The sequence below is a fragment of the Mastigoproctus giganteus genome, chromosome 11, assembly GCF_048544385.1.
Source record: "Mastigoproctus giganteus isolate SK-2022 chromosome 11, ASM4854438v1, whole genome shotgun sequence".
In the NCBI taxonomy this organism is placed as follows: Eukaryota; Metazoa; Arthropoda; class Arachnida; order Uropygi; family Thelyphonidae; genus Mastigoproctus; species Mastigoproctus giganteus.
This window is the reverse complement of record NC_143585.1, coordinates 86516203-86534485: the sequence shown is the minus strand read 5'-3', so window position 1 is coordinate 86534485 and position 18283 is coordinate 86516203. Positions and strand designations below refer to the sequence as shown.

Genomic DNA, 18283 nt, shown 5'->3' with positions numbered 1-18283 from the left:
ATAATACAGGAACTCCCTTGACTTACGTAATACTCGACTAACGGAAATTCGACTATACGTAAGTTTTTGCCGGCCGGAGCAAACTGAAAAAAATATGGAAACGTATTTTGCATCTGTAGGAATAAATGGAGGTATTGTGAAAATATCGTAATGTGAACCCAATAACACATTTTTTTTTTTTTTTTTTTTTTTTTGGAATTTTGTTCCAAGACCTCGGAAGTTGAAATTTTCGCTATATAACTAAGCTATTTATCTCTCTAAAAGGTCATATTTATAATGGAAATTGCACTACACTTTATCGTTATATGTTCCCGTTATAAGAATCAATTTTGAACACCTTTGTGATATTTTTCTAAAATACATTTCTGAAGGTCACGACAAAAAAAATAATAAAAACAATTTGCACTGGTTTATTGGGCTTTTCTGATAGCGCAATCTATTATAAACGGGTAGTCAAGTCGATCTTATTGCATTTGCGATAATACGGATAACTGGAATTCTGTGGGTTTTTACGTTACGGTATTATGGTGAAATGTGTTCCCCTTCACTGAAATGATCAATTATATAAAAAACAAATTTTCAGAAACTTCTCTTCATTCCTTTTATTTATGTTTATGCTTTTTATTCTTTGGCTTGTAGTTTACATCAGAAATGAAGACATGTTGCTAATTTGCTTGCAATCCTTGCCGTTGGCACCCGATAAGACCCGGTTTGGTAAGTTGTGTGGTAACATTATTATTTTATCAATTTTGTAATTATATATTTCTTATTATGCATATATTATATTTTATTAGTTATCTTCACTCTCTGTCTCTCCCTCACTTTTTTTCTTAATTTTTTTTTTGTTTCCCTCACTTTCTTTTCTTTAACTTATTATTATTTTTATATATACACCGATGAGCCAAAACATTATGACCACCTACCTAATATGATGATGGTCCTCCACGTGCAGGCAAAACAGCTCGTATCCGGCGAGGCATGGACGCTACAAGATTTCTAAATGTGTCTGGTATCTGATACCAACACTTAACCAGCAGATTCTTTAACTACTGTAAGGTCCGTGGTTGAGATAGCACAGATCAGAGTTACCGTTCCAATACAAACCACAGATGCTCGATGAGACTGATCTCTGGTAAATTTGGAGGCCTCGGCAATACCTGGAAGTCTTCCTCATGTTCCGCGAACCAGTCTTGAACAATCCGGGCAGTATGGCATTCTGCTGAAAGACTGCACCGCCAGAGGGAAGACCGTTTCCATGAAAGGGTGTACCTGGTCAGCAATGATGTTTAGATATGTATGTATTTTATGTATGGGCGGCTCCTAGAACATAAGTTCATCTCCGTCTCGTTGCTCTGTTCAGTTTTTACAGATTTTATCAAGGTAAGACCATATGTACGTACTGTAAAAAAAAAAGATTAATAAAATAAAAATAAATCAATAAAAAAATAATAATAATTAAATAAATAAAGTAAAAAAATTTTACTTTATTTATTTATTATTTATTTTTTATTTTGTTTTATTATTATTTTTTTCACAGTACATATATATGGCCTTACCTTGAGAGAGTCTGTAAAAAGTAGGTGGTAAACATCAGAGTGCCCGGCACATGGATGTCTGTATCCAGGGTATCCCAGCAGAACATCACCCAAAGCATGACACTGCAACCACCGGCTTGTTTTCGTCCAATGATGCATCCGGGCGCTATCACTTTCCCAGGTAAACAACGCACACGTATCCCCAGCCGTCCACATGGTGCAACAGGAAACGTGATTCATCGGAGCAGATGACCTTCTTCCAATCACTCAAGGTCCAGTTTCGATGCTCGCGTTTCCATTGTAGGCGCTGTCGGCGGTGAACCGTGGCTAGCATGGGCACTCGGAGCGGCCTGTGGCTACACAGCCCCATTTTCAGCAGCGTTCGATGTACTGTGTGTTGTGACACATTACTCCCATCCCCAACATTCCAATTACTGGCGAGTTGCCCTTCTGTTGCCACGTACCATCTGGGAGAGCCTTCGCTCACCTCGAGCATCGATGAGCCGTGGTCGTCCAACACCTCGCTGGTGGTTCGTGGGTTTTCTCTCCTAGGACCACTTTCGGTGGGTACTAACCACAGCTGACCGTGAGCATCCCACCAGCCATACCGTTTCGGATATGCTCTGACCCAGTCGTCTGGCCATTACAATTTGGCCTTTGTCAAACTCGCTTAAGTCTGCTGCCTTTCCCATCTGAAGAACAAGAGCAACACTGATTAATGGAGCTCAGCATCAGGTGTTTTTTATAACGTATCCCGACCCACGCACGCGCCGTAGTTCACCTGCAGTTGCTTCGATTTGCATAACGAGTCGCTGGTCATAATGTTTTGGCTCATCGGTGTATATATCACTTTATTGTCCATGCTTTGCTGAAGTTTAGCATTTGCTGCCCTTGACTGCACTAGACTCCTTCCCCATTTTTCTACCTTCTTATTTCCACTTTCTTGTTATCCTATTCAACACACACATATACTGTATCCCACACACACACACACACACACACAGTAATAACTGAATTGTGACCTCCCCGTACATAATGGAATTTTAAAGTGGCATGATTGGGGAGTTTGTGCATCTGGTGTTTCCATATCGGAAATGGCACGACTAGTCGGTTGCCCTTGGCGCTCTGTGGTTAAGATATACAAAGAATGGTGTCGAATGGTTCAAACCACCTCTCACCGACAGAAATGTAAAGGATTGCGCAAGGTGGATGTTCGTGGTGAGCGTAGGGATCCAGAGTATTCTACGGACTCAACTGCAGGTGCGAAAGTTGACATCATAATACAATATGGGGAATGCAATATCCCAAATGACGATGCGCCGCACACTTGAATATATGGAATTCCACAGCAGACGATCCACGAGACACCCTCTCCTCATCGCTGATCCTCGTCGACAACGAATGCTGTGGTGTTAACACCAGGTTGGACACTGGAGGACTGGAAACGAGTGTACTAGTTGGACGAGTCCAAATACATAGTGCAACGCGGCGACGGACGCCTTCGCGTGTGGCACAAGCAACACAGGTCCATGGACCCATCGTGCATGTTGCCCACTATCCGGGCAGGTGTGGTTGTTGCTTAATATGGGGGCATGTTTTGTGGCAAGAACGAGGATTCCTGGTGCATATTGACCAACGTTTCACTGGTGAGGTCTACTGGCAGCTTTTAGACTATGTTGCATTTTTTCCCGGACAGAAACGGGATCTTCCAATACGATAATGCGCTGTGTCACTGGACGGCCCGCGCTGTGCACGAGTGGTTCGAGGAACACAGCGAAAATATCACTCATCTTGATTGGCCTCCAAGTTCTCTTGACCTCAATCCAATTGAACACCTATGGAATGCTTTGGAACGGGAAGTGGGGCGTATGGACACGCAACCATCAAGTATTTCGACGCTGTGGAAAGCCTTGCAAGCAGCATGGCTGCAGATCCCTATGGATATCTTCAGACATCTATTGAAGCAATGGCTAGGGGCCAGTGGTTTCCAACCTTTTTTTAATAACGGCACCCCTACTCAATTCTCTCCCTGTTAGATCCGATTCTGTGTGTGTGTGTATATATATATATATATATATATCCAAGTATGTAAAAAGCAAATAGGACAGTTAATTTATATCTAATTTATAATATTATTTCTAATATATAATATTAAATCGACACAAATTTAATTATACATTAAATACATTATAACATTATATAATATAATATACATTATAACTTACCACCATTGACTTAACTCTAATAATATATATATATATATATATATTAAATATTAAAAAATATATATGTGTTATATGATATTTTACAATAATATAATTATAAAAATTACATTTCATATACATATATACAGTATATAATTTTATTCTTTATACAGAGGTACTAAGTAAACATCAATTATAGATCACCACAAAATTAAAAAGATACTGTACACTTTTTTATAATGAAATAAACATATAAATTAAAAAATAATAATAAGTTTAAGTAACTTAAACCCAAATTACGTGGAACCCCGGTTGAAAACCACTGGGCCAGGCAAATAGCGGCTGTTATCCGTGCGAACGGTGGCTCAACAAGGTATTAGGAAAGTGGTTATAATTCAATGATCATCGAGTGTATATTAACCAGGATAGCAGGTAAAATATTTCCAGGTTGATTAGACGCTGTGTATTTATCAATATACGGGCACTAGAAAACACATCCGCACACAAGTTCTGACTGGCAAATTCACAGCACACAAATTCTGACTGGATGCCCTTCAGAGGGCATCCAGTCAGAATTTTCTCACTGGATGCCTTTCAGAGGGCATCCAGTGAGAATTTTCAAGTCAAGTTATAGATGGAACTACCCCAACAACAGTTTTTTTTTTTTTTTTTTTTTTGGTTAGCAGGTTATTGATGTTGAAAGCAATCTCGCATTGCGATTTTGGTTCAGGTGTAACCCTAAACTGCTCTTTCACCAACAGGTAGACAACCTATTCAAGAAACGGCAAGGCTTCGCTAATCAGTAAAAACGCAATTACTTACGTCGCGGCACGTCAGTTGGCCTGAGATCGTCAGAAACTATATCACACATCATGCATCCATTTAGTGCATAATAAAAATCATTCATTCAAACACCAGCCTAAGATTTACGATTGATAAACCAGCTTAAAGTTTCCCGAAACAGGATTTTTGTAAATTTTCAAAGTGCAGAGACGCTAACATTTTTTGGACTTAAACTGCAGGAAGAACAAAATTCAAGACAGTGCAGCACGGTGTAAAGCACATCAAGCGTGTGGAAAGCCTTGCAAGCAGCATGGCTGCAGATCCCTACGGATATCTTCAGCCATCTATTGAAGTCAATGGCTAGGCGAATAGCGGCTGTTATCCGTGCGAACGCTAAAATTTTTTGGACTTAACTGCAGGAAGAACAAAATTCAAGACAGTGAAGCACGGTGTAAAGCACATCAAGCTTGTCATAATAAGCCAAATTATAATATTTGGAATACACAGATTATACTGAAGGCCCATAACGTTAGTAAAAGAACTTTATCGCTTGTACTAAATATTTAAAGCATACCTGTGATCCTAAGACTCCGCTCACCGGAGCGAGCTTTGGCGGAGCCTGTATATCAATATCTTCATAAATATGCGATTCCTCACTGCTATTTCGAGCACTCGGATCATTACTTGGATTACTACGGACGCCATGAGTACTTTCTGAGCTTCCCAATCCACTTGATGGTGGTGAATAGGGCCCTTCCCGAGAACCCCCCGGACAACTGTCACTATAGGGGGTATTCCCGGAAGGATTCATACTAATCATGATGGCCACCAACTAGTGATCATCTAAAAAATAAAAAAGTACACATTTCAGAACATATTTTAAATATATTTGGCCATACATTTATCCGTGTGTTTAGAATTAATGATTCTTTAAAAAAAAAAGAAAAAAGAACATTGTAATGGTATGAATAATCACAATATACAATTTTTACATTAATGAATCGCACTTCTAATATTTTGGTCACTTATTCCCATCTAGACTATTGACTTTAAGACTTCTGAACGTGTACTAACTTAACAAAGAGAAAAATAGAAGCAGGCTTGAATATTCCATAGTTTATTTGTGTTTGGTGTAGAAAAGAAAATTCGGCAACAAAACAGGCTCATTAACAAAGATCGGCATTAGTAGAAAATATGAAGGGAAAAGGGTATACAGTATTTAATTGTTAGCTATCAGACACACTTCGAATAAGTACTGATCAACAGCAACTGGGTGGAAGGTACGAAAATATAAAAACAAATTTCAGAACATAAAGGAATAAAAAAAATCACAGATGAATGTCTAAATGTCAGAAAAAATATTCAAAGATATTAACAAAATTAAAAAACATATTTTGAGTTTTGTGTGCGTGTGTTTTTTAAAGACGGGAAATTTAGAAACAGAGAATACATGTCCCATGGAATTCTGCACCAAGTTATAAAAAGCAGGTAGAGTAATCAAATATCGGAGGACAGTGTGTGAACCGTGCAAGTTCAGCGACTTCAAGCAATGGTCGATTGCAGTGCATAGAAATAAAATATATAATTTTCTAGAACACCAATAGTAGTAGTAGTAGTAGTAGTATATATATATATATATATATATATATATATATCCTTTCTCCTTATGTCGGCATAAGCTTTCTTTTGCACATGTATAAAATAAATAAAAAATCACCAAAACTGAAATGAAAATTATGATTGGCACCCCTTTTTTCTGTATTATATCCTGTATATTCGTTTCAAAGCTATCTGTCGGGCTATATGTTATCTTGCCTGTTTCCTGTTAAATTTAAAGTTTAGCATAAAACGCCTTTAAGTTTATTATTTGGACCTAATTAAACAGGCAGATAACAATCAGAAACAGATAGCCTTGCTAATTATTGTAAGGATATATTAAATGGAGTTAGCCCTTGAAAAGGTTCCATTCAATGTATCCGAATATATATAATCATTATTCTATTTTATATAATTTTGCTAATTATATGTTTATTTCTAGGGTATAGCAATGTAGACCAGCACAGGCTATCTTAGTCTTTATAGGTTCTTTTGGCCTTATGGCCCACAGAGTACTTTTATGCCAATGTTTTAATACACTTGGAGTACCTATATAGTACCAATTATACTCTTACTATAGTAATTAGATTACAGACTGATGTAATGTTCAATCTACAATTGATGGCATTAATCTGATCTGACATACCTTTTACATCTATTCCAATATTTCATAATAGATTAATTATATATATATATTAGGCTAAATAAGGTAAATTTCAAAAAAATAAAATTGTAGCATAATATTTTTCTACAAAATACTATGTAAATTTTGTAGAAAAATATGCGTATAATCATGTCATTTGGACATTTTTATGAAATTCATGTTATTTAGCCAAATAAAAGATAGTCACTTTTGCGAAGCCCTGTATATAAAAATGTAGATTTTGGCTCAAAAACAAATTTTTAAAAAATTGTCTCACCCCTGCCTTCCGATAAAACTCTCCGTATTTCCATAAAAATGTCCAGTTCCATGAAATAAACTATTCAAATTGTACAAGTTACGGGGGGAGATGTTTAGATTGGACTGCACTTCGGGTTTTTTTTTTTTTTTGGCTGGTGCAGCATAAGCCATAGCCTTTCTTGCACCATGCGGCCATTACTAATACCTAGTAAATTATAAGCAAATTTTTGCACTTTCGGAAAAATAATGTAACTTATCTCAAATGAGTTCATTACGAGAAGTACTCAAAGGATTTAGCCAGGAAGTTACCAACGCATTAGTTCCAGTGAAGTTTTGCAAGGGAAAGATGAATATTACACATCATTTGTAACAAAACCACGGATGGAGTAACGCGAGTGAAAGCTGAGTACGAGAAAGCTCTATCAAAGAGAGCCAAAAATGGAGACGAAGAGTTCTTTTCGTGCACGAATATAAAAAAGGAAGAGAGTAAATCAGACAGGAAGCCTAGTAGAAGTGGCAGACGAGTTGAATAGGTAACGATTTTTACGGTTGAAAGGCCATTCGACCACGATGGATCAGTGACAAGGAGTTAGACATTGCAATTAAGTGATACATCAGTCTCAAAGAAGAGAATATGGAGAAAACAATGAAGCTAGGTGAAGGCTACAGAAGTGACTGATATGCATCCTGTTGAGGATGTTAATGAGATCTTCATTAGACTCCTGAGTGATTTCCCTCCCTCCCAAGACTGGAGAAACGTTAACGTCTCCCCAAACCACAAAAGTACAAAAAACGTGAAGGGAAACAACAGACCCGTAAGTTTGACTTCAATAGCGGATAGAATCATGGAGTCCCTGATACAATACAGGACCATCTCGATCGGAATGGTATCCTTAATGGATCACATCATTGGTTAGTGAAAGGGAAGTCTTGCATGACTAATCTAGTTAATTATTATGACAAAATTATAAAACAGCTGGATGCAAGGAACAACTTTGATATTATTTACCTCAGCTTCAGTAAAGCTTTTGATAAGATTCTTCATGAAAGACTATTATATAATCTGGAGCAAGTAAGTTGGGATTTTTTTTTTTTTTTGTTATGAAAACCCCAAACACAAAAAAGGTATTAAAACCTACAGTAATTAGTACCGTGCACGAATTGAAAGAGATGGGGAGGGAGGGGAATGCCAGAAACTTTGCTCTAGCGACTAAACATGGGTTTCACTGCTTCAAGCCTCCAATAAGCAAAGTAGTGGTATTGCACTGGTTGATGAAGTCATCTACCACCTAGTGTTAGTATTAGTAAGTACAGTATTAGTATTATATTACTATTATATTAAAATATTATATTATTAGTGGTATATTATATTAGCGGTACTGGTTAGTATTAGTACTAATAGTACAGTGCATGGGTTGGAGATGGGGTGGGGGTATGCCGGAAACTGCTCTGTAGACTAAATATGGAGTTCACCACTTAATGGCAAGATCCTTCGTTGGTTCAAGGGTTGGCTGAAAGATAGGTAAACAGAGTAGTCATACATGGACATACCTCAGAGCGAGTGCTTCAAAACGATGGATTTGCAAAAATGGTCTTAAAAAAAAAAAAAAAAAAAAATAGCAACTAAAGTTTAATGCATCTAAATGCAACAGAAATACAAGCCTTACTTACGAGTTGGGGGGGGGGGACACTTAGAGGTTACGATTCGGTCAGACATGAAATTTTCCATGCAGTGTTAACAGGCAACAGGAAGGCACACTGTGTCCTATCTATGATATAATCCTTCTCTACTTCACAGGTAGAGAAGAATGTCATCCTCCCTCTGTAAGAGACGATGTTGAGACCGCATATAGAATATTGTGTTCAGGTCAGGCGGTCACAATTGAAAAAAAGATATAGATCGTCTAAAAACAGTTCAGAGAAGGGAAAATGGATTGAATTTTAAGGGGTGCTAATAGAAGTCCATATGAAGAACAGCTTAAAAGGTGGACAACAGAGCTTAGTAACTATACATCTTAAAGTAGGATGACAGAAAAATATACATAAGGCCCTGAAGTGAATTTGGTAAAATGAACAAGGAAGGTATATTTTCATTGGCTCAAGAGACAAGAAGGGAGCACAAATACAAAATTATATGGAGTAACAGAATGCTGAATCTCTTGAAGTTAACTTTCGGGCAGTGTCTTGTAGATCAGTGGAATAAAAAGCCTGCCACCAGTGGTTGAAGTTGATAGTTTGGTTAACAATGGAGTAATTCCCCAGTTTTTTTTTTTTTTAATAAAAATGACCATTTTTATAAAACACCTTATATTAACCAATAAACATATGAAATTTCATGTGATCGTAAAAATATAAAGGCTTTTATACTGGATGAATGAGCGCTTTACTATTAAATGACTTTTAAATTCCATTTAAAATATGCATTTACTAATTACAGAAAACATTGTTGGCTAAAAGAGACATTTTTAAAAAGTAAAAATTATTATACGAAATTGTTCAATCCTTTATGAGATAAAATTTTAGTTATTCTTTCCACATTATTATTTGAATTTACAACTAATATATAAAGTTGATGTTTAGGTAGAGCCATAATATTTTTTTTTTTATCGAAAAGGAAATTATTATCTTTAGGGCTTGGCCCCAAAATTTGTAGGACACCGTTCAAGAATTATTTGCGGGGCCCTGTGGTCTTGTGCAAAACTTATACGGAATGTTTTAGCAATAGTGATTTTTTTATTTTTGTATTTTTTCAAATTTTACAGTAACTAAGAAATAATTAAAAATTTAAAAATAATTAATTTAATTTATAAGGTATTAAGGTGAAAATAAATTATTTTATATTATATAAATTATTAAGTCTGTGTTTCCATTACTTTTAAAGATATTTATATCATGTAAATTATTTGCATAAAAAAATTTATGTTTTGTTTTGTCTATATAAATACTGTACAGTATTTATTTATACACTGATCTTAAAAATGATCAGTGTACCTACGTAGCATAAGAACGGTCGATTGTGGTAAGGAATAAAAAAGTATTTTAAAATATTACACAAATATTTAGTATTTATAATATCACTTTAGTAAATGATACTATACAATAATAATGACTAGTTATTCTTTTTAACGATTTTAATACATATTTTACAAAACACAGGTCCGCTGGGACCTTATGTGCTGCCAATAAGCGAAATCAGATTTTCAGCCCCAAAATATTTGGATTAAAAAATAAAATAAGGCGTAAATAATTATTATTAGTTTATTGAAAAAGAAGAGAATTACAACATATCTCACGTATCATATAATGAAACAACAAAAATAACAAAACCATTCTGAAATTCTGGAAATAAACTCTAAATTCTAAATTACTGTAAAAGAGTGCACGGAAAAAGAAATTAAAACGAGGAAAAAATTTTCATTTTAATTTCTTCATCATATTTTAACCATACGGATTAGGAGGTAAGTTTCGTGATATTTATAAGCAATGCTAAAAATTTGAAATCATATTGAGAATCGAAGCTATAAGCATATACTAACAAATAAGTTTCACATTGTTATATTTTTTTATAAAATTACTTACCTTGAAAAAAAAATTGAAATATATGGTATAAACATTATATTTTGTAACTGCAAAATATAAATACAAAACACCGATCCAGATAATAAGAAAATTAACGTTAAGTCTACAAGTTCATTTACTGTATTTATTTCAAATGAATTATTTGCCTGCTGTGCTGAATACTGGTAAACGTTAACCAATCAGATCATGACCAGCGCGACTTCTGTGTATGTGGAACAGACGAATAAGTTTTACCAATACCCCTAAGTTGCAGAATGGTAATCCCTTTGACTCTTAATTCATGCTTAGCAGCAGCAGCACTAATTGCCTGGAAGCCAGAGGTGCAAACAATGCGTTTCCAGTTAAATCTCTCGTAATCCATCGTTATATGGAAATTTTCTTCATTCTATGGAAACTATTTTAAATGTTCAATATCAAACGAAACATACACATTGAGAATGAAGTGTACACTCAAAGTAATTTTCAAGTCGACTTGCTCAAGTGCTCTTGGAGTGACGATAATGTGGGCATTAGACATTTAGATAGTGGTAGGCTCGTTGATAGAAATGCAGAAAGATGCATATGATATTATTATTTAGACCATTTGTACACGGGCCCTGTTCGATAGAAACAGGTGCGGAGCCCTGCTTAACAGAACCCGTTGAATATACTTGTGGCCAGCGCTAATTATCTCCAATTATATTAAATGAGGAGGTAAAAAAATTGAATGTTCTGGCATAATCAAATTTCTAATATAGCAAAAGAATATTGATTATTCTTTTGCTATATTAGAAAGAAATTTACAAAAATTATGAAATACATTTAAGTGTAGTATATTGAATCGATGCACTACTCTTAAATTCATTAAACAGATAAATTTAAGAGTAGTATACACACCATGTTTGTAACTAATTTATTAAATAGATTACTACTCTTAAATTTACTAATTTGAGCGGTATATCAAAATTGGTAGGCTATTTTTGATTTAATAAAAATAGATTTAAGAAATATTTCCATATCTTTAATATTAAAGAAGGAAAATTAATAAATAAAGGAATGTGTATTTCCAATAATTGTGCATTAATCATTAAAGGATTGTGCATTAAGAAATATTTCTATTCATAATTTTAATGATTAATAATCAAAGATTATAAAGAACTATCATTGTGTGAATGTCGTAAACAAATATAAATAATTTATTTAAATATGCATAGAGACTTACTATTCATTTTAAAAGTCTCAATATTTTTTAACTTTAAATTATTTTCATTTTCAAAAAAATTCAGTGAATAAATTTCATTTAAATTATGTGTAAAGATCAACACAATTTAAAATTATTTTTTATTTACCTTATACGAGGGGCAATCAATAAGTATTTATTCTCACCTAGAAATATTATTTAGTGAGTTGAAACTGGGACAGTAATTTCTTCCTTCTCTATGTCGCTACACATTTTTCCATCTGTGGATAAACTCTTTCAAGCTTCTTGAACAGAACTCCTCAGTTTGAGTAGAAAATCAGACTTCCACTTGATTAATTTTTTCGTCCTCAGTCTGAAATCTGCGGTCCTGAAATGATTTCTTCATTTCAAGGAAGAAGTCTAAAGGTGAGAGAGGACAGGAGAATAAGTTGGGTGCTGGAGATTTTCAAAGATATACCTGATTGCAAAATCGCAATAATTTTCAGTTTGCTTTTGCTCACAAGGATGAAACAGCATCAGCTAGGAGGTCAGTCAACCTTTTAGAGATACAGAACTCTGGCATCTCATAGCCATTGTTGCTTTTTATAATGGATTCAGCCAATGTGCAGAAATTAAAGCAAAAACAAGCTTAAAATCGCTTGTATTTGGATATCTAAAACGACTGACGAAACAGTTTTAATATTGTCTCTGTATTCTAGCTCCACTGCAACAACAGTGTCTTTAGGCACGAGAAGCCCTATTCTCCATCTTTCGTCGTGTTAGTAGACTTTGGGTAGACCGAGGAGTTTCGAAAGTGCATGGTTTTGATAATTTAAAATATCCGAAAATACTGTAATAACTATTTTGTAGATAATTAGTTCTGCCAGATTATCGAGAGACACGAAACTCCCGGTCTAACATGTTATTTTACAAAACAAATACTGTATAAGCAAGCTCGCAGAAATTATGATAATGAGATTTACAAGAGAAAAAAGGCTTCTTGGGAGCATTTGGTGAGCACTCAGAGAAACAGTGTTCCTTGGGGCTCAAATATAAATTAATAAATTACAAAATTCCAGCTGGTGAAGTGTTTTTTTCAGTTCAAATTTCTGATGCTCGAGAACCAACTATGCACAGAATTCTAAATGTCATTATTCATCAAGATAAAGACGTATGTACTGATCCAAAAACTAATGAAAATCAGGATTAAAAATGCAGATTATTTAGGTTCACCTGATTACCCCGGGGACTCACATCTGGTGAGTATGGGCTTGGCACACCCAGGGTCCTGAGCTGGATATCATCGTTCTTCTCTTTCTTGGTGATTCCCTTCTACTTCTCTCTCTCTCTCTCTCTCAGGGTAACTCGGGATTTTTTTTTTTTTTTTTTTTTTTGGCCAGTGCAGCATAAGTCTCAGGCTTCCTTGCACCCTATAGCTAATAATAATAATAATAAAACTTCCTTTTACTTTTGAGGAGATAGACCTTGCTATTGGGTCCATGCATGCTGGCAAATGTCCTGGTCTAAAGACTAGGACATTTGGCATTGAAGTAGAAGTACTCGAACATGTATGGAAGACTGTACCTGTTGTCATCATGGCATTATTCAATTCTTGTCTTAACCAAGGTATTAATCTGGAACGTTGCTAGCTTAAAAATTCTCCTCAAAAATCCACAGAAACCAGAATCTGAGCCGTCGTTAATAGGCTTATTGCCTTGCTCCCTATTGTAGGTAAGGCGTTAGAAAAAATTAAAGCGAGTCGCCTTTTGGCTGTTTATGTCTCTAAAGGACTTTCTTTACCTGCCGAGTTTGGTTTTACAAAAGGTAAAGGAACTGAAGATGCCATTGCTTCTTTATTGAAGATTCAGCAAAAGACTACAACTAAATATTTGCTCAGCCTCTTTGTGGAGTTCAAAGGGACCTTTGACACCCTTTGGTGGCAAAGTTCCCTGGAGAGTTTCTGGCAGGCCGAAGTTTATACAGCCTGTTATCCAGCTACTTTTTGCAGCGTTCACTGATTGTTAGTTGTTCAAATCGAATTTCAAGAAACGTCACCAGAGATTTCCCACAGGGGAACACCCCTGTGTTGGAATTTAGTTTTCAGCTCCATGGCTGAACAAACGTTTAGATGCGATATCGATGATCGCATATGCAGATGACCTGACCAGCTTAGTCAAAGGAAATTATAGGAAGTCTCTTGAAGAGGTAGGCAATGGAGTCCCACAACATTTTGTGTGGTTAGATGATCATCAGCTCCAAGCATCTACTAGTAAAACGCCTCTAATGTTGCTGAAAGGTAGGTTAGACAGAGTGCGTCCTCCTCAAATTAGATAAAAGGGACAAGCTATTAAATACAACCCAACTATAATATACAATGGTGTGCAAAATTTAAGGACCAGTCAGGTTTTCACCTGTAGCTTCTCATAGGAGTGGCCTGGATATGGGAAAAGCACAGCAAGGAACCTCATGAGGTACAGAAATGATGAAGGAAACAACACCGAGACAACAATGGAAACAAAATAGTACAGAGGGACTTTAATCAAAAATGGCACCATAGTACTGGCTGCCATGATACAGATGCATCACTGCCAAAGATAGAATAAAGGGAAGAGGTGGTCCTCAGAAGGAGATATTGCCACCCTTAATGTCAATGCAGGCTTTGCACTGCCTGTCGATACTTAGAACAATGCTGTTGATAAGTTCTTGTGGTAGCATCATCCATTCCTCTGTCAGTGCCATCTTCAGCTGGTGAACGTTTTCTGTGGGTGTGGACGTGCCGCTAGGCATCTCCCTAGAGCATCCCATATGTGTTCGATGGGATTTAGATTGGCGGAACAGGCAGGCCAATCCATATGAACAATCTCCTCACTTTCCAAAAGCATATCGACAGCTGCAGTGCGATGGGGTGTAGCGTTATCATCCATAAACACAAACTTGGGGCCAATGGCACCTTGAAACAGACACATTTGGGAAAGGATTACCTCAGTAGAGTAGCGTGCACCAGTTACAGTACTGCCTTTCAGTATCTGGAGTTGCATCCAAGGTAACGCCTCCCCAAACGAGAACACCTCGATCGCCATATCGATCCCTTTCAGTGATGTTTGCGGGGTGATACAGTGTGCCCTCTCGCCAGATAAGCTGATGTCCAGAATCACTGCTGAGACTAAATCTACTCTTATCAGTAAAGAGTACCTTACCCCATTGTGCTGCTGTCCAGTCCTTGAGTTCAATGCACCACTGTACGCGGTGTCTCCGATGGGCAGGTGTTAAAGGGACACAGCATACTGGCCGTCGGGCAAACAGTCCAGCTTTGTGGAGTCGCCTGGCCACAGTAAACTGCAATATCCTGCGTCCTGTACAGCTGGTTTGCAATGTATCCCGCTGTCTGGTGTCGGTCCCTCTTGGCCTGTAGGAGTATATAGCGGTCATCATTGGGCATTGTTTTTCGTGGACCACCACTGGTCCTTCGAACAGCTGTACCTGTCATTCTGAAGGCCAACCACGCATGAGACGATGCTATGGGCGAAAACGAACTCTGCAGCTACACTCTTTGCACTTCGGCCTTCCTCGAGCCTACCAATTATTCGACGACGGGTAAAGTCATCCAGATGTGTCTATTGGCCATTTCGTTGTGTGTAGCACTGTATGAAACCAATCGAACATCTGTAACAATCGTGCTGACCATTCAGTAAATTGCACATAACTGCTGAACTGCTCTTTTATCTATTTATGTGAACGCCTCTCATCACGATTCAAATTTTTGCATATGCACCAGCGTTCTACTGGATGGCCATATTTATGCAAATCGCCATAGGCTGTTTCCTTTGATTTTGTGGGTGTAACCTTTAGAAATAATGTTAGTCTTTAAGTTTTGCACACCAGTGTACTTAAGAATCATTCTGAATGATTGTCTTAACTTCATATCTCATGCAAGATATATTAAGGAAAAATGCAAGTCATCTTTCCAGGTTGAGACAAGCCACCAGACGAGACGATTTCTACTGTGGCTTTGCAGGTCCTGCCACGCAGGATGCAAATTCAATATGAAGTCCAATACATGTATTTGAAATACAATTTGAAAAAAGCTCATCCTGCTTCTCTTGATAATGTGGAACTTGATTTAAGTCCTCTAATAACAGCTGAACTGAAAAGATTGCACACTATTTACATTGATAAGTGGCAAGCTGATTGGCCTATGTCAGAGTTTGGAAAAGTTACAAGAGAGTATTTACCAAATGTAAAGGAATTCAGGAAGAAAGAACTTTTGTTGTGGTTTGCTCCCGGATTATATGGAGCATTCTTACTGTCTGGCCATGGAAGTCTAAACAGTAAGCTTTTGTAAACTCGGTGTCTCCCTCCCCACTTTGTCTTTGTAGGGGTAAGGAAAATGTGAATCATATCCTCTTAGAGTGCCACTATTACACTGACTTCAGGAATCAGTTGAAATTGATCACTGGTTTTGTTTCCAGAGAGGGTAAATTCTTATTGATTCAATCACAAACTGCATTTAATGCTTTTAACTGTTTTGCGACGTGTATTTAAGCGTCAAGAGGAATTGAGAACGGCTATTTTGAGATAGTTGGAACTGGAATAAATTAAATGGATGCGTTGAACGTGTTTGCTGATGAGATGCTGTAGTCTTCTCCTAATGTATCTTCCTTATACGAGTGTATCCCTTGATTTTACATGTTTGTTGAATTTTCATTTTATACTACTTTATTACTAGTCATTTGTCTCTCCCTATCATAATGACTGTCGTTACTTTCATAGCGATTGAAAGAACTAATGCTTAACTGTGCTCAATGTCTTCTTTTTATTGGCACATTGTTTCATGAACTTTGGAAATACTCTGTCAGAAGAATAGTTCTTAAAGTTGGGAAATGTATATAGTGTATATAGATAGATTTTGGTATGTCAATGACTTCCTATGTTGTGCTGAGGATTGTACATCATTTCAAAATGCATAAAGCTTCTCTTGCTTTCTAATTCATTGGCATTGTGTCACATGAACATTTAGGGTTGCATCCTGTCGGGAGTATAAAGTTTTGATATCTTAACAATCTGCAAATCTGCAGGGCTGGAACATTATAAATAATGTAATTAATATGCAAAATTTCCTGGGATTCCTGTTGGCCATTTGTTGATTGGTGTCGATTTCTTTTGAACTGAACACACTGGTTTCCCCATGGTGGTGATGGGATTGTTGAAGAGGTATTCAACTTTGTTGATGGTGCTGGATAGCTCCCATCGTCTGGAAAATTAGGTGACTATATCTAGTAGGATAAGGACATACCTTTCAAGTTGAGGGGTTCACTGAGGAAGATCCTTGACGGTTGCCAATCCTGATTAGGATAGGATTCTGCTAATCCCAATTATAGGATAGGATTATGCCACAAGCAGTGGCTACTCTTTGACTGAAGACTGTTTCCACCTCCTTTTTCTCTTCTTTTATCTTTGTTAAATTTCTCCTAACTTCTCTTTACTCTGGCGGGTCCCTTGATCTGACCCCCCACTGTACTATTCTTTCCTACCTTACTCATCCTCAACTATTCTCACTATAGCCCCTTTCCTTTTCCTTTATTCCGTGTATCCTGGAACTCTGTTCTAGCATAGACAAGAAAGATGATAGTAGATCCTGGCCGCCTCCACATGGCGGGGATTGGATTGGAACGTGATGACCAGGTGGGTGTTGCCACTTCCCATCTGCTAAGAGCTAGGTACCAGCTAACAGCACTACAGTAGAACATATAATACCTACACGTCAAATACACTACATAAAAATGGCCAGTTTTGGCCTAAGCTTCAACACAAGTACAATAGGCGTTAATGGGGGAAACCCTGGGATACACCACAACAACACATGAATATCCTTAATATCCCCTGTATTTAGATATCAAAAAGATATAGGCACCCACATGTGCTCAAGTGCATTTGCATAAGTTATTAGGTAATAATAATATATAATGAGTGGGCCTACCAGCCTGATGGACTCGAGTCCTGCTTTGGCATCTCCATCACACTGGGAGACTAGTATAATAATAATAACTAGGAGGCTTCATCCCCTGCTCGCTTTGCTCGCCCACCCCTGCACACGCTTTTCTATGTAAAAGACACACCTGTTGAAACTCACTGGTCAATACCGAATCAGGAAATGACTTATGTAATTATTTACCTGTGCATTTGTAGTGCGCGGCATTCTCAAGGCCGAATAAATATCGAGATAAAACTCCAGAATGGTGTACACCTTCCAACATGGCGGCAAGCAAAACAGTGGGAAAGCAGTGATTGACAAGTTGTTACTCCCATATTTCAACAAACGGACAGGAACAAAGCAGTGATTGGCAGATGCCTCTACTTTCCCCACCCATCCTAGGTTGATAGGCCTAGGGTGTTTTTCTCCACATTTGCCGCTGTTTTTAAATCGGGAACTCGTTTTCGCATTTTAAAACAGCGGAATGGAGGGATAAACATCCTATCTAAGCTAAGCCCACCTCCTTGATGACACAAAACAATCAGAAAAGGGAGG

The 18283-nt window shown here is 37.0% G+C and overlaps 1 protein-coding gene across 1 annotated transcript in view; it reads right to left on the bottom strand.

Annotated features, from left to right (window-relative positions):
* Nucleotides 1-18283, bottom strand: part of LOC150078220 (leucine zipper putative tumor suppressor 2 homolog) — a 106175-nt gene that overhangs the window by 45454 nt on the left and 42438 nt on the right. The window contains exon 2 of the mRNA XM_090384224.1: nucleotides 5097-5365. Within this exon, the coding sequence (XP_090240350.1) occupies nucleotides 5097-5342 (246 nt within the window). The 5' untranslated portion in view covers nucleotides 5343-5365. The remainder of the gene's footprint in view (nucleotides 1-5096; nucleotides 5366-18283) is intronic.